This window comes from Manacus candei, unplaced genomic scaffold, assembly GCF_025592945.1.
Source record: "Manacus candei isolate 608988 ecotype Guabito, Panama unplaced genomic scaffold, ASM2559294v1 h1tg000139l, whole genome shotgun sequence".
Lineage (NCBI taxonomy): Eukaryota > Metazoa > Chordata > Aves > Passeriformes > Pipridae > Manacus > Manacus candei.
In genome coordinates, this window is record NW_026138187.1 from 877,880 (window position 1) to 895,542 (window position 17,663).

Genomic DNA, 17,663 nt, shown 5'->3' on the forward strand with positions numbered 1-17,663 from the left:
TAAATGGTACTTTCTCTCTCCAGATCCCGTTGTTGCTTCTCTTGCCCAGGATATTTTTAAGGAGTTAGCTCAGATAGAAGCCTGCCAGGGTCCAATGCAGATGAGGCTGATACCAACCCTTGTCAGCATCATGCAGGCCCCTGCTGACAAGATCCCTGCAGGGCTTTGTGCAGTAAGTGCTTCAGTGGGGCATGGCCTGGGCTGGAGATGTTCCCTGTGCTGTAACAGGATGGCTGCTCTGCAAAGAGCAGAAAGGCTGCTTTGGACATGCTTTGGAGCAATGGCTTCAGTCACTGGGAGAGGTTTCTCTGTGGAGAGAAGGCAAACTGCAGCTGGGGGGGAGATGCTTCCAAAAGTTCACTTTAAACTGCTCCTTTGGCCTTCTTCCAGTCTCTGCAGTGTATCCCCAGTCATTTTGCTTTGACTTTGTCATCTTTCAGCAGGAATAGTCTCCCATCATTGGTGGAATGTTCTGCAGCAGGCTACATGATTATTCCTTGCACTGCTTCCTAAAGCTTTTTCTGATTTATGCATCACACATGTATAAATTGGAGATAAATTATACAAGTGCCCTAATAAAAGATTAAGCATTGACTGTGCCGAATGATTGTGTGGGATTAAACCCATAAACATCCTTATTGATATGCTTGTAATCTGCCTATTAATTGGTATGACTGTAACAATTGCTTATGGGTAATTAAAGTGAATTTAAATCAATATAACCAAAATGGAACAAGTCAACTAGAACAGTTCTCTGGCTGTTCTGATTAACATGCATCTGTTTGCCATGTTTAAGTGGTGACACTGCTTTTAATGTCGGAACTGCCTTGGGAACTTTCACAGCTCACACCAGTGATGTTTGGGTGCATGACTCCAGGGTTTTCAGATTTACAAATTGTTCTAGACTAAATTCAGGGTGTGATTGCAGCAGTGGCCACACCCCTGCATTTCACACCTTTGATGTTTGCAGCAGGGGTGGGTAGTGCTGACTTCTTGTACTGTGGCTGCTGCTGTGACAGTGCTTTGGTTTGTACTTTCCTTTCAGACTTCTATTGATATACTGACCACAGTTGTGAGGAATACAAAACCCCCTCTGTCCCAGCTCCTCATCTGCCAGGCATTCCCTGCAGTGGCACAGTGCAGCCTCAACACAGATGACAATGCAACTATGCAGGTAACACTGTGGGGAGGGCGAGGGAGGTGGCACTGTGGGGAGGGGAAGGCAGGTACCACTCTGAGGAGGGTGAGGATTGCAGGGCTGTGCAAGGTGACACAGCCTTTGAGGGAGCCCAGGCTGTGCTTGCCAGTTGCTGTTGTTGACCCTCTCAGGAGTCTCTGCCACCTCCAGTTTCCCAGGAAATTACTGTTGTTCAGGGCCTAGGGTGACTTTTCCTGATCATTCCTGAATGTGGAGGACTGGAGTAGTAAAGCAGCATCCTGGATGTTTTTCGTTTTAATGCACTGGAGCATGTTAAACACACAAACAAACAAAACTCAACAGAAAAACTGAACAACACAAAAAAATCCCAAACAAAGAAACAAATCCATATTGCTTTTCTTCCCCCATAATAACATTCATCACACCTAGTGGAAGGGCTGTCTTCAGGGACACATACAGGCATCGGGCAGCAAAGGACCTCCTAGCCCTCTTCCTTGCAGCTTTCTGCTGTACTCATTTAAGTGGGAAGAGGAAGGCAGACTTGTTTGTGACTGAACCAGGTGTGGGATGGAGGGAAAGCAGGGAATCATCTCCAGCATCAGTACTGCCTCAGTTGTGCTTGCTGGCAGGCTTGGCTGTGGCCTGATGTCTTTGGAGTATTTAAGCAAGAAAGGAAAAGCATCAGAGGTTGGCAGTGCAGGGAACCTTTTCATTCCAGCTACTAGCCAGTATCTGAATAACAAAGCTGGTTTAATTCCTTACTTATTAAGAAGTTCCATAGTGGCAGCTGCCCTTTGTCGTGCGAATACAGATCATGGAAATGGCTTTCCCTAAAGAACAGACCAGTAAGAATAAGCTAGAGCAAGAAGAGGTTCCAGACCTGCGCGCTGCTTACTTTCTGGATCTTTGTGCTAAGAACTCTGAAGGACTGCAGCTCGGCTCTGGGTTGGGTTTCATTCATGCCACACTTCTTTGTCTTCATCTCTCACTTGTTAGAACCTCCTTGAATTTCTCTGTGTAACAAGATTGGCACAAAACTGCAGCTGCTTGTTGCTGTATTTACTGGTTGACCCTCTCGATCGCTGCCTGGGCAGTGAGGAGCGTTGTTCTTGATAACGAACCGAAGTCCGTAGAAACTACTCGTAAATCTTCTGCAGTTTGCCAACGGTTTGCCCACTGTTTCCATCTTGGTTCAGGGTTGTTTTGGGGTGGTGGTGCCTGGCCATTTCCTTTCCTAACAGTCGTGACTGTGCCGGTTGTCTCGTGCAGAACGGCGGCGAGTGCCTGCGCGCGTACGTGTCGGTGGCGCTGGAGCAGATCGCGCAGTGGCACGACGAGCAGGGCCACAACGGGCTGTGGTACGTGATGCAGGTGGTGAGCCAGCTCCTGGACCCACGGACCTCCGAGTTCACCGCCGCCTTTGTGGGCAGGCTGGTCTCCACTTTGATTTCGAAAGCGGGAAGTGAGCTGGGAGAGAATCTGGACCAGATCCTCAGAGCTATCCTGAGCAAAATGCAACAGGCAGAGACACTCAGTGTGATGCAGGTGAGCGGGGTGGGCACCCAGCAGAGTGAGTAGAAGCACCAGGAAAAGACATTTTCATAATTTTTTTTCATTTTGTGCTTGATTATTTGTGGCTTGTGCAATTGGAGGGTCTGTGTATCTCTTGGAGTAGCCAGGAAGATGCCTGCTCTGATCATAGAATTGTGGAATATCCTGAGTTGGAAGGGACCCAGAAGGAACAAGTCCAACCCGTGGCCCTGCACAAGACACTCCAACAACCCCACCATGTCCCTTAGAGCATTGTCCAAACACTCCTTGAGTTCTGTTAGGCTTGGGGCTGTGACCACTGCCCTGGGGAGCCTGTTCCAGTGCCCAACTACCCTCTGGGGGAAGAATCTTTTCCTAATATCAAACCTAAACTTCCCCTAACACAGCTTCGTGCTGTTCCCTCAGGTCCTAAACCTTTTGTTGTCAGATTACATGGTAAGACAGGCTCTTGGGAGGAAGCTTTAATGCTCCTTGAATAGTACACCATGCCCTTGTGCACCGTGCCCATTTAATGCACTATGCCCTTGTGCTTGTGAGCAGTAAACTTTTGTAGTGATAGGGGTTCCCTCGGTAGGGATGTTATTGCAAAGGCAGCACGTGGTTTTGAGTGGGTTTGTGCTGTATTCCAAGGATAAATCCCTGGGAGTTGAGAGAAGGTGAGCTTTTGGTGGATGGAAGGTGTGGGTGGCCTCCATCAAGTGAGAAACCAGAGCATCACTATCTCTTCTAGCCTTGACCTACTTGCAGTGGCAGGGTTTTATAGAGTGATTTTTGTCCCTATGGTCTTCATTCTCTCTCCTGTCTTTCTTGTGTGTGCCCTCAGTGTAAAACAGCTCGTAATGGCTGCCCTGGTTCCTCAGCAGCACCTGGGGAAAGCTTTTTGCTGGCACTGCTGAGCAAGATCCTACCACTGCCCACAGTGCAGCACTCGGCTGAGGCTCACTCTGCTCTAACCCTGTTACCTTATTTCTCTGATTTTTGAATGTGCATTTTCAGCCAGCACATGGTGTGTCATCAAGGCCATTTGAATGTCAGCAGAGATCTCATCTGCTTTAAGATTTTTTTTTCCCCCTGGATACACTGCTGATCGTTAGCTGGAATGGCTCTCACTTTGCTTATTTTTGGATTTAAAAGATATAGAAGCTTAATCTAAAGCACTCCCATGCAGCCCCTGTAGCCAAGGGAAAAGAGCCTTTCATGATGCTGGATTTCTTCCCTGTGTTAACCTGGAAGATAGGCCTCTGGAGCTGGGCAGCCTTTCCCTGAGGAAGGCTACAGAGATGCCCTCAGAGTGGGAGACTGACATTTAGACAGACACAGCAAATGAATTCTGCCTCTGGTCTTTAGGAGTTAGACTGCAAAACTGCATCTTGTAAAGAAACCTTTCCAAAACTTGCAACTCTTTCCCTAAAAGCATGTGTTCAAAGTGCACTTAGAATTGGGAAGGTGCTGCTGAGTGATGATGTGATGATGCAGGAGAAGTGTGAAGATGATGGTGGGAAATCCCTGGAGTGGAAGGGGAAGGAAGAGGCTGTGGAACCAGAGGGTTCTGGCTGTGGGCCAATAACTGTTCTTTGACCTGAGGATGTGACACGTTTTTGCTGGACACGTGCAGATTCTGAACTCTATGCAGAGCCACCTCTGCAGCTTCTGCTCATGGAGCAAACTGGGCATTTGCAGTGTGAGTGTTGCCATACCATATTTTTTGCTGGTCAAAAGTCAACTGCAACCAACCTCTGATATTTTTTAAATAGCTTTTTAATCTTCACTTTAGGGATGTTTGTTAGTTTGGGCATAGACGTGAGTAGATTTATTCCTGCTGGGTGTTTTTGGGGTGATTGAACCCTGCTGTTGACTGTAGTAGTTTAGTGCCTGTGTTTGTAGCACAGTGTCTTGCAGCTGGTTGTACTTTCCCTTCTTCCTGGAGCTGGTAAGCACAGCTTCCATTCCTGCAGGGAACCCAGTTCCTTAAATATTTGATAAAACATTTTCAGCTATTAAATTATGTACAGCTAACATTGCCTTTCTCCTCCTGCAGTCCCTGATCATGGTGTTTGCTCACTTGGTTCACTCACAACTGGAGCCACTCCTGGAATTCCTGTGCAGCCTCCCCGGCCCCACTGGCAAGCCGGCCCTGGAGTTCGTGATGGCTGAGTGGATGAGCAGGCAGCACCTGTTCTACGGGCAGTATGAAGGCAAAGTCAGGTGGGATCCACAGCTCCAGTTGTGTGAGCTGCCATCATCCCATTGCCATTCAGTGCTGGGGGTGGGGAAAGGGGGAGCTGCTTTAGACTTGGATCCCTGTGTGCCAATGTTGGGCAGAATGGGTTTTCCCTGCGCTGTCAGTTCGGCTCAGGAGAGCCCTGGTAACTGGAGCAAGCTCTGATCTTCCTCTTCAGTGCTCCTCCTGCTGCCTGGGGTTCCTGGGCTGGAACAGGCAGACAGGAGGGGGAAAGGGGTGTCTCCTGCAAGTACGGGAGGGCTTTTGGGATTGAACTTCTTTGAATGGGATGAGAATAACTTCCAGATGTGGAATCACCTTTGTAGACAACTGTGGAGTTTTGGGGGGTTGTAGGGGGTTTTGTAAGAGAATCTGGTGATTTCTTGTTGATTTGTTAATCTATTTAAAGTCAATAAAGAAATCAACTGCAACGGTTTTCTCTCCCTTTTGCTGTGGAGCACATTTGTGTTCCAGTGGAGTCTGAGTGCTGTATTCCAAAGCATGGAATGCTCTTTATTCATTTAAATTTTGCCACAGCTGCTGTCTTTGATCTTTCTGGGAATGTGAAGCCTCACAGACCACTCTAAGGGGTCTCACCAGCTGTTAACTCACTTCATAGTGTGTTGTTATGTTATTGTTATGAGCAGTCAGCCTGTGAAATAAATAATGAGAAAAAGCAGGTTCAAAATGGAAGTTAATAAATAATCGTGCAGGACAAGAGACAGGTTTGGGGATCTCGTGCTCTTTTTGGTCACACTTGATCTTTTTCATCCCTAAGCCCGGTGGTTTATCCCCATTTTGACAGTGCAGGGCTGTCTGCAGGATCCCCTGAGGCTGTTTATGGCACAGGGAGAAGCCAAGGCTGACACTGAACAAGGTTAAAGGTGGTTGTTCGGAGCTGTCTCCTTGTTGTCCAAAATGAGAGTTGTTTGTGTACAGGTGGTGTGTAGGGCTTCATCCTGTAATAAACATTTGGATTTGGGTTGTTTGGGGTGCCACTTACCATGCTTCAGAAAATGCTTGGTGTTTCTGTGTCCTGAGGAAAAGCAGGGACTGCTCTGAGGAGCCTCTTGTTCAGGGACCCTGAGAGCAGCCAACACCTTCTGTGTGCAGCAGTCCCCACCTGGTGAGGGCAGGTTGAAGAAGTGGCTGTTTGGTCTTGAGTCACCTGATTAAAGGATGGGAAAACTTTGGGCAGCTCAGGGTGGCAGGTAAGATCTGGGTCCAGACCAGCAGAACTCAGAGCCATAGTGGGAGAGAGAGAGAGAGGGCAAGAAGTGAAAGCACAAAACAAGTTGAGTTCCACAGAGCTCCAAAACTTCAGCTTGAGATTTGTGGAGCCTGGAGAGAGGTTTGGGAGTGCCAAGCACAGATGGTTGACCTTGACCTGTAGTCAGCATCATCCTCAGTATGACTTGAAAACAGCCTGGAACTGGAGAAGGTTTGAAAGTGTGGCGTAGAAATCTGAGCAGAAGAGATGGAAAGAGCTCATGAAGGTCTGAGTGTAGCAGAGCCACAAAGGACCAGAGGTGAAAACAAACATTGAGGCTGGAGAAAGGGAGCAGATCATGACTGCACATCAGCTGAATTACTGCTTTCTTGCCACTGCTTTCCTCTTAATTCTGTCTTCATCTGCACGTGGTGCTTCAGGGATGTGTTTAACATTTGTGGCCCTTCTGAACTGGACAAACCTTTCATATGTGTGTGTATGTGTGTACTGTTGATGGTGTTTAATCCAAAGCTTGGCCAGTTTTTGGCTGCTGTGCAGGTCAGGAGCTCAGTCCAGTTTTGGATGCTGACATAAAGCAGGAGAAATGGGAAAATTCTGTAGTGCTTGCTCTTGGCAAAAGTGTAGAAGATAGGGCATGTGGGTGTCTGCTCTGTGTTGTTCTCTGTTAGCAGGGCACTCTGAAAGCCAGACAGTTTGGGGAAATTCTGATCTGTAATTTTCCTATTCCCTGCTCCCCAGCTCTGTAGCATTGTGTAAACTCCTTCAGTATGGCATCAACACAGATGACAAGCGACTTCAGGACATCAGGGTGAAGGGAGAAGAAATATTTAATATGGATGAGGGAATTCGGACACGATCCAAGTCGGCCAAAAGTAAGTAACCACTTTTCTGTTTTTAACAGGATTTTTTTCTGTAAGTAGATGCTGTGAAAGGCCTTAAATAGGTCTGGCAGATCACACAGAACTGTGGGAGATAGTTCCTGCAGAAGGTACATGTTGGTTTTTAGAGCTAATCCATACATCATGTACTTAATGTATCTGTTATTTGCCTTAATTCTGCCAAAGACTGATTTGGAAGACTCCTGATATCTGATTTGATATAACTGGATGAGGTGATTATGGGATGCAGAGTTATTCACTGCTGTTTTGCATCATGAGACAGAATTGATAATTCCCTGGTGCCTGAGAGGAAAGTGGTTTTAGTGCATGCAGAGATTTTAAAACTAAGGGGTGTCTTTTTCAATGAGACACACAAATATCAGCAAGAATTCAACAAGTTAGAGATGCTTTTAAGGAAAGCTTTGACCAGTCTCCTGCATGAGACTTGTCTTATTTTTAGTTGGCTGAACGCAGAATCTTCAACTGGAGATTACTGTTGAGAGATTCATCTTTTAAATCAGAGAGGGCAGAGCTCTGGGCAGTTCCTGCTGAGGACCCAGCTCCAGAGGGAGGACATTGGGGAGCTGCTGTCCTCAGCTGTCTGAGGTCCTGCCATGTGGTGTGATACCAGTTGTGGGATGGGATGTGGTGGCTGTACAGATCCAAACTGGGAGCCTGTTGAGGCTCCTTGAGTTTTCAACTGCCACGGGCTTGGGATTTGGAGTGAGGCAGGGCCAGGGAAGGACTATGGTAACAACTAAAGAGATAAATAGGGGGAAGCTCTAGGAGTATAAGAGGTAAGTGATGGTCACAAAGCACTTGCTGCCTAATTATTCTTGGCTTAAGAAACCCCAAACCAACTGGTCTGGTCAGACTGAAGAATGGTAACTGCTGGCATTTGAGTTAAACAAAGATTAATGCTAATACCAGTAAGGGCTAAAACTGGTGCTCCCAGTTTCTTTATTTGATAGGAACTTTACTTCTGTAATTAAGGGCAAATGCACTGTCTAGCTATCCCTATGGAATAGTTAAGCCCTGCAGGAACACCAGTGAGGAAAAGATGGAGCTGACAGTGGCTCAGATGGGGCAGAGCCACACCTGGGATTGCTGCACTGCTCATTTACATGAAAGCACTGGTGGATGTGTAAATGTACTTCAGGAAAGCAAGGCTGTTCCAGATGACTCCATTAAGCAGCCTGCAGGAGTAGAGTCACACATTCATTCAGCTGTGAAGGTTTTTCCCCTGCCTTCTCTGCACTCAGAATATGCAAGATTGATGTTGTGGTTAAGATCTTTGGGAATGTAGCTGTGAGGGTATATGGAAAGAATGCTTGGAGGGTATGTGTCAGTTGTTTTTAGTTCCCAACCTCCCAAACAAGTTAAAACCAACTCCAACAAAAAAAAGGTGTGTTTTTTACAACATTTTATTAAAAGCAGCATGAATATTTTTTTTTCTTATAGATCCTGAGCGCTGGACAAACATTCCTTTGTTAGTAAAAATCTTAAAATTAATAATAAATGAACTCTCTAATGCAATGGAAGCAAATGCATCTAGACAGACAACTGCAGATTGGAACCAAGGTAAAATACTGGGTTTGCTTTTTCTCTTTCCATGACTTAAATATACTTTGTCTTCTCTTGAGAAGCATTCTATAGTAATAAGAAATTCACAGCAGTAAATCGTGATACCTGTAATTACATAGGCTTGAACAGTGATCCAAAGGATAAGCTCATAGAATCACAGAATCCCAGGCTGGTTTGGGTTGGAAGGGACCTTAAAGCTCATCTCATCCCAGCCCCTGCCATGGGCAGGGACACCTTCCACTAGCCCAGGTTGCTCCAAGCCCCATCCAACCTGGCCTTGGACAGTTCCAGGGATGGGGCAGCCACAGTTCTCTGGGCAGCCTGTGCCAGGGCCTCACCATCCTCCTAGGGAAGAATTTCTTCCCAGTATCCCATCTAATCCTGTCCTCTGTCAGTGTGAAGCCATTCCCCCTTGTCCTGTCACTCCATCCCTTGTCCAGAGTCCCTCTCCAGCTCTCGTCTTGTTGTACAGATTATCATTAGCAACTGCCAGCACAACAGCTCTTCCTTCCCTGTGCCATATTTTAGGTGCTATCAATCTCTTCCAGGTAAAAATAAATAAAATGGAAGAACAAGACCAGTCAGTGTTGTGTATCCTTAGATCTGTAAATTATATTGGGCTAGTTTGGAAGATGGGATCTGACCATGTGCCAGTAAAATTATCCTTTCGTGGTGTATCTGGTTTGCTTTTCTTCCTCCCTGACTCAAGCATCCATTCTTGCTGCTGCTGTTTGCTTGGCTCCAGTTCTGGAATCATTCCAAAAGAACAGGGAACTTTGCAGGGGTTTCCCTTTGTCGACTCACACACGCAGGGATGTTTTTGCCTACAGACTCCAGTCCCCTGTAGAGTGATCACAGACTGGACCTCTTGGAATTTGCATTATTTCTAGAATATTGTTTTCTCTAAACAGATGATTCCAATGATATGTGGGAGGATCAGGAAGAGGACGAGGATGAAGATGAAGGCTTAGCAGGACAGTTCCTGTCAGATATTCTTTCCACAAACAAGTATGGTGAGTAACAGCTTTAAAGTCCTTACTCAGAGCAAAAATGGAGTAGGTGACACCCTAGTCAAAGTTTTCTTCCCTTGTCAGCAGCAAAACAGAGGCTGCAGGCACAGGGAAGGAATTCTGTTCTGGGATTGTGAATAAGGACCTTCTGGAGAGGGCCATGGCTTTGAGTGATTAAATCACTGCATAATAAATAACATCACCTGGGGGTTCACAGGCTGCACAGGCTTCAGAGGTTTCTGTCACATGAACTAAAGGAGTGAATATTCTGCATAGAATTTTTTTTCCCCCCAGAAGTGCTGAAACTACTTTTGGATCCTTGGGTTTCAGTTGTCTAATAGGAAACTTCCTGAGATGTTTTGCTTTGTTTGATGTTAAAACCTGCTGATTTGCCTCTGACAGATGAGGATTACTATGAAGATGATGAAGAGGACGATCCAGATGCATTAAAGGACCCTCTTTACCAAATAGATCTCCAGGTGATGCTCTAGAATGAGGGGTTTTATCAGATTCTAATTATTCTTTATAAACTTTAATTTTTTAAAATGTTGTGTTTTAACTAATCTCTAAGCACTGGAAACATCAGCTATTGATTGTTATCCCAAAGGGATGCAGTTAATTGAAATTTTTTTGGAAGAGCTGAGTATTCCAAAAATTTCTGGAGCTATTTTTCCATATGATCAGTATCTATTAATCTGAAAATGTAAATGGAGAAAACTCTTTGAACAGAGAGAGATAAGACTTTTCTACCCATGAGCTGCACAGCTACTTGCAGAAGTCAGGAGTAGATTGAACAGTGAACATGACAGAATTTCATACTCCACTTGGAGGTGCTCCCACCCAGTCAGCCCCTGTGTGACACTTTGCTCCTGCTTTTCCCACCACCTGCAGCTGTTGATGAGCCCTTCCCTCTGCTCCCACCCTTCCCTCTGCTTCCACTCCTCCTCCTGCATCGCTCCTCTCTCTTCCTTTCAATCCCAGGGTCTTACTTGGCATATATCTCTCTTGACACATGGAAGCAGCAGGATTTCCAAGAAGAGTTGGTGCTGACCAGGTGTTTTCTGTCCCTTCCAGGCCTATCTCACTGAATTCCTGTGCCAGTTTGCCCAGCAGCCCTGCTATGCCATGTTCTCCGACCACCTCAACGACAACGAGAAGCGAGTGCTTCAGGCCATTGGGATATAGACCCACTCCAGAGACCAGACCCATCATATCTGAACAACAGGTTATCTTTGGCTAATTCCACGTTTTATGATTGAACATAAAACATTTTCCAGTGTCTGCCTGCCTGTTCCAGGTGGGCCATGGCCTCGTTGCGATGCATTGAGCCTCATCTTAACAGGAGTCTGCTGAGGGAGGGAATCCCGAGAAAGCAGCAAGGACGTTGCACATCGGTCTCACCATGGGAGCACTTTCATTTTCCGCAGTAACTTTCCAGGAATTTCTTAAAGATAAAAAAAAAAGGTGTCCTTAATATTTTTAAAAGCAAACTGCCTGTGAAGAGGCACTTGACTGAGTTTCCCACAGCACAGCTGGACAGAGAAAGGAACTGGGTCACTTACGGATTGCTTGGATGTACCTTGAGAAATGGGAAGGTTGTTCCTCTTGGCACTCACGTAACACAGGGTAAAAATCTTGATCCTACAACATGACTTCTTTTATAGAACCACAGACTCTTATCAGAGCTGCCTGGATGGGATGGAGCCTGTTCATGGGAGTTTGGAGGGGAAGCTGAGATAATAAACCTGAGTGCATATCTTCTCTCCTGGTGTGGATGGGGCTCTGTCGCTCACAATCTGCTGTCCACTCCCACGGGAGCAGTTCTGTGCTAACACTTGTGTGTGCACATACTCAGAGGAAGCCACCACTTAAATTTCTGTTCCTGTGGCATGTGGCTGCGAAAGACTGATTTTCTGGAACACAGAGAGCCACGATTTTTAGGGGGAAAAAAAACACCTGATTGTATTTAACATATTTGCTCCGTGACAGCCACTCTGAACTCCTCTGCTTCTTTCACACTCCTGTGTGTATTCTTATAGAGTGGTAAAAATAACATTTGCAAATTGATTTCCCCATGAGAACAGCGTGATGTATCTCACAACACCTCTCTGCCTTTGGTTCCCTTTTGGGGGAAAGTGAAAATAAAACTATTAAAATGTACATTGGTATCCTTCTTATAAAAACAGATTTAAAAGGAACTTGCGCTTGTTTCCTGAAGTCACTTTTTAAAGACATATTTCTCCTTAGGACACTTTCTGTACATGTTGCCTGGAGGATGTTAGGAGTCACCTGAACAGAAAGGGAGTCCTGTGCTGGATACATCTAAAACAACAAGCTGAGCCATTGTAGAGTTTCCTTTCTTAAGAAAGGCACTTGCTGTTCCTTTGTGGAATAATTTGCTTCGACGTCGTATCAAAACCTCCATAAGCTGGAGTCATTCTGTATCTTGCTGGTCTCATGTTATGGCTGAGAATGGGCAGAGCTGGGGCAATCCCCCATTCCCTGGAGACTCCTCTGAGCCATCCTCAAGTTCTCAGTATTTTATGTGCCTGACTAACTCTGTGAGAAGCAGAGTTTGAAGCCTGATTTTTATGTGTCTAATAAGGTACAAGCTCTTTCCATGAAGTTGTGTCGCAGTGTCTTTCTTCCTTGTGGATTCTCTGGTCTATAAGAATATCTAATTAAACTTGGTGCCCTGGCCCTCCTGTCGTACTAATAGGAGTCTGTTAGGAGTTTTGTTCTTGGGCCTTTGTCTCTTTCAGCTTTCACTGAAAAGGGAAAAAAATTAAACTGAACAGTGCAGTCCCTCTTGGAAGCCCTCTGAGAAGCCAATGGCTGCAGGGGTGTGTCCTGATAACTGTGCAGGAAGGGTCAGGAGTGTCCTCAGAGGGACCAGGACCAGCTATTTTTGCCCCGTGTGTTGGCAGCAAAGGCTCAAAACCAGCCATCCATACTTGGAGGTAAGTGAATGCCAGACATCTGGAAGCATCAAGGTGTGTTTTCGGGGTGTCAGGAGTAAACAGTGCACTGAAGGCTGGTTTGCTCTGGTGGGGGCTGGAGCTGAAGCTGGAGCTGGCTGGACTGTGCCTCAGAGGGGCTTTAGGCAGGTCAGAGGGTGGGTTTAAACAAGACCATGAAGAATGAGACTGACCTAGTGGTACTGACACTGAACTGAGACATCCAGGGGTGTCTGTGTGACTGTAAGGTCCAAAAGGTGGCTGGGCCAGTGTCATGTTCCTGCTGGGCTCGGTGTGTTGGGAGAAGCTGCTTTGATTTGCAGCTATCAGTGGTTTTTCCAGGAGAGTGAGAAGGGATCAGTGGCTTTTGGGGACCAGTGCTCTGCATTCTTCTGCCCACAGCCTCAGCTCGGGTGCAGTCTGGGCTGGCCGGGCACGGTGCAGGAGCTGGAATTTGGGACCAGCCCTGGAGCTGGTCCTGTCCCCAGGATGGGCACAGGGACAGTGTGGTCCTGCAGCAGCTATTGCCAGTGAACTCACCCTGTGCCGGGTTTCTTGACAAGAAATACTCTGACTCAAGCATTCCCCTAGAAGAGGCTGGATAGAATTTGGGAGACAGTGCATGAGGGAGATGGTTTGAGGGAACTCATCAAGGTCCTGCTGGTGCTCGTGACTTTGTTGCTTTTTGGCCTTCTAACTGTCCTCCTTGCTAACAGAATTCCAAATGCTCCATGATGTGCCTTTCAACAAGGATTGTGTTTGCTGCAGGAATTCTGCCAAAACAACTCTGACCAGTAATAAGGTGATTGCTCGGGATGGAAGCTGCTGGACTCCGTGGAGCTGTGTCTGTGGTCTGGTTTTGAGGTGCAGCACCCCTCGCCTTGTCTGCTGTTGGGAACAAGTAATAGCCACAGAGGTGACCGACACCATGTTAGGAAATACAAACTAAACGAAAACCGAAGGGTGGGCGACTGCACAACCCTGGGCACGTGCCACTGCTGTGTGGGTGCCTGGCACCCGCGTGCCCTGCTCGGGGCTCTCCGTGGGGATGAACCGGGCGTTGTGTTTGCTGGGTGTTCTCCTGGGAGCAGCTGAACCCCGACCTAAGCTCCGAGCCCGCCGCGTTTAACCAGCCAACAGCCCGGCTCGGACCCTGGAATGAGACTTAATGCATATGCATGAGTATTGATTTTGGTTTGTTTGGGGGTTTTTCTATTAACAAATAAAACTCTTTTAACGTATAATCCCGCCTGGATCCCCGTCCTTGTCGGGACCACCGCGGATCTCCGCGAGCACCGTGGGCCTCGAACCCGGGACCTTCAGCGCCTCAGCACTGCCCCCGGAGCGGTGCATGCTGGGGGCTGTAGTCCAGGGTTGGGCAGGGGCCAGGCCAAAGCCCTCGGCCGCGGGGCACGCCGGGAGTTGTAGTCCGGCGTGGAGGTGGCCGGCGCGCCGGAAGTCCCGCGCGCGGGGCACGCCGGGAGCTGTAGTCCCACGGGGCAGGCGCCGGCCATGGCGGCGGCCACAGCCCCGGCGGGCGGCGCGGGGCGCTCGAAAGTGGCACCGAGCGTGGACTTCGATCACAGCTGCTCGGACAGCGTCGAGTACCTCACCCTCAACTTCGGGCCCTTCGAGACCGTGCACCGCTGGCGCCGCCTCCCGCCCTGCGACGAGTTCGTGGGGGCCCGGTGAGCGGGGGAGCGGGAGGGATGGCGGGGAGGGGGGTCCCGGCGCCGCTGACCCGTCCGTGCCGCCCGCAGGCGCAGCAAACACACCGTGGTGGCTTATCGGGATGCGATCTACGTGTTCGGCGGGGACAACGGGTAAGGGGAGCCGGGAACGGGGAGAGCGAGTGCGGGGGGAGCACGGCCGGGGCTGGGCAGAGGGGCGTGAGAGTAGCGGAGTGCGAGGGGAGCGGGGTGGGAGGGGAGAGAAGCGCGAAGGGAGAGAGGTGTCAGGGGAGAGGGGTGCGAGGGGAGCGGGGTGCGAGGGGAGCGGGGCTGAGGGTCTGTGGCCATCCCCGTCCGACTCCTGGCCCGGCTCAGCCGCCTCTCCCGTCCCTCCCCTCAGGAAAACGATGCTGAACGACCTGCTGCGCTTCGACGTGAAGGACTGCTCGTGGTGCAGGTGGGCAGCGCAGCCCTTCGCCCACCCCCGGGCGCGGGCAGGGCTGGGGCACACGGCGTCTTTTCTCAGCACCTCCAGTCCGGGTGTAAAAGTTTGTGGCTCTACCAGAGCATCTGAGGGAAGTGTCACCCCCAGCCAGCGCTGTCACAGCTGATCCCTGCCAGCCGGGGTCACCTCTGTTCCTGCAGCCTGTGGGAGGGCAGAGGGACCCGGCTGCTGCACCCCTTGGGGCAGGGAAGGTGCTGAGGGAGGCTCGTACCTGTCTTGCCTCCTTTCCTCTGGACTGTGCAGTCTGTCTTGTCTCACCTGTGCCCCACTTTCCAGCTCTGCCAAACAAATTTCAGCAGCAGCATGTTTGTAACCATTTATGCTGCAGCACTGTGTCGTAAAATCGTAGCGTAGTCAAGAATCCAAAACTGGTTAAACACTCAGGAACAGTAGAATAACTTCTAACAACTGGGGTTTTTTTTGAATCTGAACAGTAGCTTTGAGTGCCTGAAGCACGACCAGGGTGTTTGACTGCTGCTGTTCTAACTTGTGCAGGGCTTTCACGACGGGGACCCCGCCGGCACCGCGGTATCACCACTCTGCCGTGGTCTATGGGAGCAGCATGTTTGTGTTTGGTAAGGCAGCAGCAGGTTACAGTTGTGGTTGGAGTGGTAAATGTGCTGCTGTGTTGGTTTGGAAAAAGAACAGGAGATTTTTAGGAAGTGTCAAAAGATCTCATTCAGTAGTAAATCCAGTATTTTTCATGCGATTTCAGTTTTAGCTTGGAAATACTTTTGCTGTTTTGTTTAAAGTAATGAAGACTTGAAACTCATTACCACAGTGATTCTGTAGGAGATGATGTGGAGGAAAAGTCTCTCACCTGTAGTAGTTAGATACCAGATACCTGCTCTTTGTGCAATGTAGAGTTTCTCCTAATACAATGCCCTGGACTGTGTATGCTCCACTGCCTTAGAGTCTAATGAAATTCTTATTGCCCAGGTGGTTACACTGGAGACATTTATTCCAATTCCAACCTGAAGAATAAAAACGATCTCTTTGAATATAAGTTTGCGACTGGACAGTGGACAGAGTGGAAGACTGAGGGAAGGTAAGAGCTGGTGTCTTTGCCCGTTGCTTCGGGGGACTTGGCCCTGTTTCACATGGCACAGGCAGAGTTAGTTACAGTACTCATGTTAGGGCTGCAAGATGATTGCTGCTCTGGTTTCTCAATTAAGTTTTCTGAAAATTATCTTTGGTTCTAGAAGAGTTTTTTTGCAAGGCCTCCACTCCAGAGTGCACTGTAGTGGAAGTTCTGTAACAGGAGGGATGGGAGCAAAGGAAGCTGGGAGCAATTTTCTTTTGAATTGTTTCAGTTTCAAGGATAGCATGGAATTTGTTGATCCCTCTTGATCCTGAGCTTTCAGCATTTCACAAAAAATGAAAATCAGTAACACGTTACTTCCTAAAGTTGACTCATTTCAGAATGCCATTCCTGGCACTGATTGTGATCCAACTACTTAGGGTGTTTTTACAATGGCCTGCAGTGACAGGACGATGGGGAATGGCTCCCCACTGCCAGAAGGCAGGGTTAGGTGGGATGTTGGGGAGAAATTCTTCCCTGTGAGGGTGATGAGGCCCTGACACAGTGTATCAGGGGTTAATTACACTGATACTTTTGGTCTGTGTTCGGCCCAGCCACCTGTGAAAGTTTTGTTCTGTCCCTGCCAAGTTATGAGAAAACAAGCAAAACCAGAAAACAGAAACTTTGTCCTTGAAGGGAGTTTTTGTATGAACTCTATATAATTGGTGTTCTGTGGTTGGCTAATCGTTCTCCAAGGAGAAATTGAAGACTATAGTGATGAAGGACGCCCCCAGACTCATTTGGAAAAGACCCCCCCGAGTGCAGTACACAGGGAAAAGCCACTCATGGGCAGAAGAGACACACTTACATAACCAAGGGGGTGGGACTGAGAACCTCTGGCAGGGCAGTACTGGCCACCCCAGCCTAGACAGGCATAATCAGTTAATTGTATAAAAAAGCAGATAGCTCCTTTTTGGGGAGCTGGCTTCACATCAAGGACAATGTTGCCTTTGCCGATTTGTGAACTTACTGACTTTCCAGGGATGCAGCTTCTGCTGTTGGTAATTACAGGCATTCTAGGCTGGTGAGATAACTTCATGGGCAACAGCTGGGTGACTGGGGGAGGTCGTGCTGGGGGCTTATTTCTCTCCTCCTTCCTCTCTTTTGAGTTCGTTCCTTTTGTTGGCCACCTCTTGGTAATAAATATCAGTTTTGTTGAGCTTGCAATGGTGTCATGATTTCAAGATTTCGGTATGCTCGAATCCTCCCTAATACACACAGGTTGCCCAAGAAGCTGTGGCTGCCCCATCCCTGGAAGTGTCCAAGGCCAGGTTGGACAGGGCTTGGAGCAAGCTGGGCTAGTGGAAGGTGTCTCTGCCCATGGCAGGGGATGGAATGAGATGGGCTTAAATGTCCTTTTCTGCCCAAACCGTTTTATATTTCTGTGTTTACCACTCCCCTGTATGGACCATACAGTGTCTTTACCTGCAGTCCTTTACATATTTGAAGTTTCTGAAAAGCAGATTTTAGTGAGCAGAGCAAAGGGAACATTTGTAATTGTGACTTGTGGGGAGGGTTGAGGAATGTACAGTCCATTCTTGCATTACTGTTGCTCACCTCTGATGAGCACATGTTATGTTTTAGAACATAGACCACATTAGTGTTTTCTCTTTCAGTTATCCTAGCAACTTGGGAAATCTTGGAGATTAATTCTTACTCACAGTTTACAAACTCAGATGTCCCTGTCCTTCCCCACAGTTACAGTGTTCATACTGCACAGTGACCTCAGACAAGCCAACAGGTGCCTTGTGGCATCACAAGTTTGTTCAGCCTGGCTGATTTAGTAAAAAACAACAAAGATTGTGGAAGAGAAATC

General features: G+C 48.0%; 2 protein-coding genes across 2 annotated transcripts in view; both read left to right on the forward strand.

Annotated features, from left to right (window-relative positions):
* Positions 1-11,832, forward strand: part of IPO9 (importin 9) — a 38,348-nt gene extending 26,516 nt beyond the window's left edge. Inside the window, exons 16-24 of the mRNA XM_051771654.1 lie at positions 24-172; positions 1,046-1,174; positions 2,429-2,704; positions 4,749-4,915; positions 6,901-7,034; positions 8,502-8,621; positions 9,536-9,637; positions 10,037-10,113; positions 10,709-11,832. Coding sequence (XP_051627614.1) covers positions 24-172; positions 1,046-1,174; positions 2,429-2,704; positions 4,749-4,915; positions 6,901-7,034; positions 8,502-8,621; positions 9,536-9,637; positions 10,037-10,113; positions 10,709-10,819 — 1,265 coding nt within the window. The 3' untranslated portion in view covers positions 10,820-11,832. The remainder of the gene's footprint in view (positions 1-23; positions 173-1,045; positions 1,175-2,428; positions 2,705-4,748; positions 4,916-6,900; positions 7,035-8,501; positions 8,622-9,535; positions 9,638-10,036; positions 10,114-10,708) is intronic.
* A 2,236-nt stretch (positions 11,833-14,068) lies between these two features.
* LZTR1 (leucine zipper like transcription regulator 1) overlaps positions 14,069-17,663 on the forward strand; it is a 35,451-nt gene continuing 31,856 nt past the window's right edge. Inside the window, exons 1-5 of the mRNA XM_051771659.1 lie at positions 14,069-14,279; positions 14,352-14,414; positions 14,662-14,718; positions 15,262-15,341; positions 15,706-15,814. Coding sequence (XP_051627619.1) covers positions 14,104-14,279; positions 14,352-14,414; positions 14,662-14,718; positions 15,262-15,341; positions 15,706-15,814 — 485 coding nt within the window. The 5' untranslated portion in view covers positions 14,069-14,103. The remainder of the gene's footprint in view (positions 14,280-14,351; positions 14,415-14,661; positions 14,719-15,261; positions 15,342-15,705; positions 15,815-17,663) is intronic.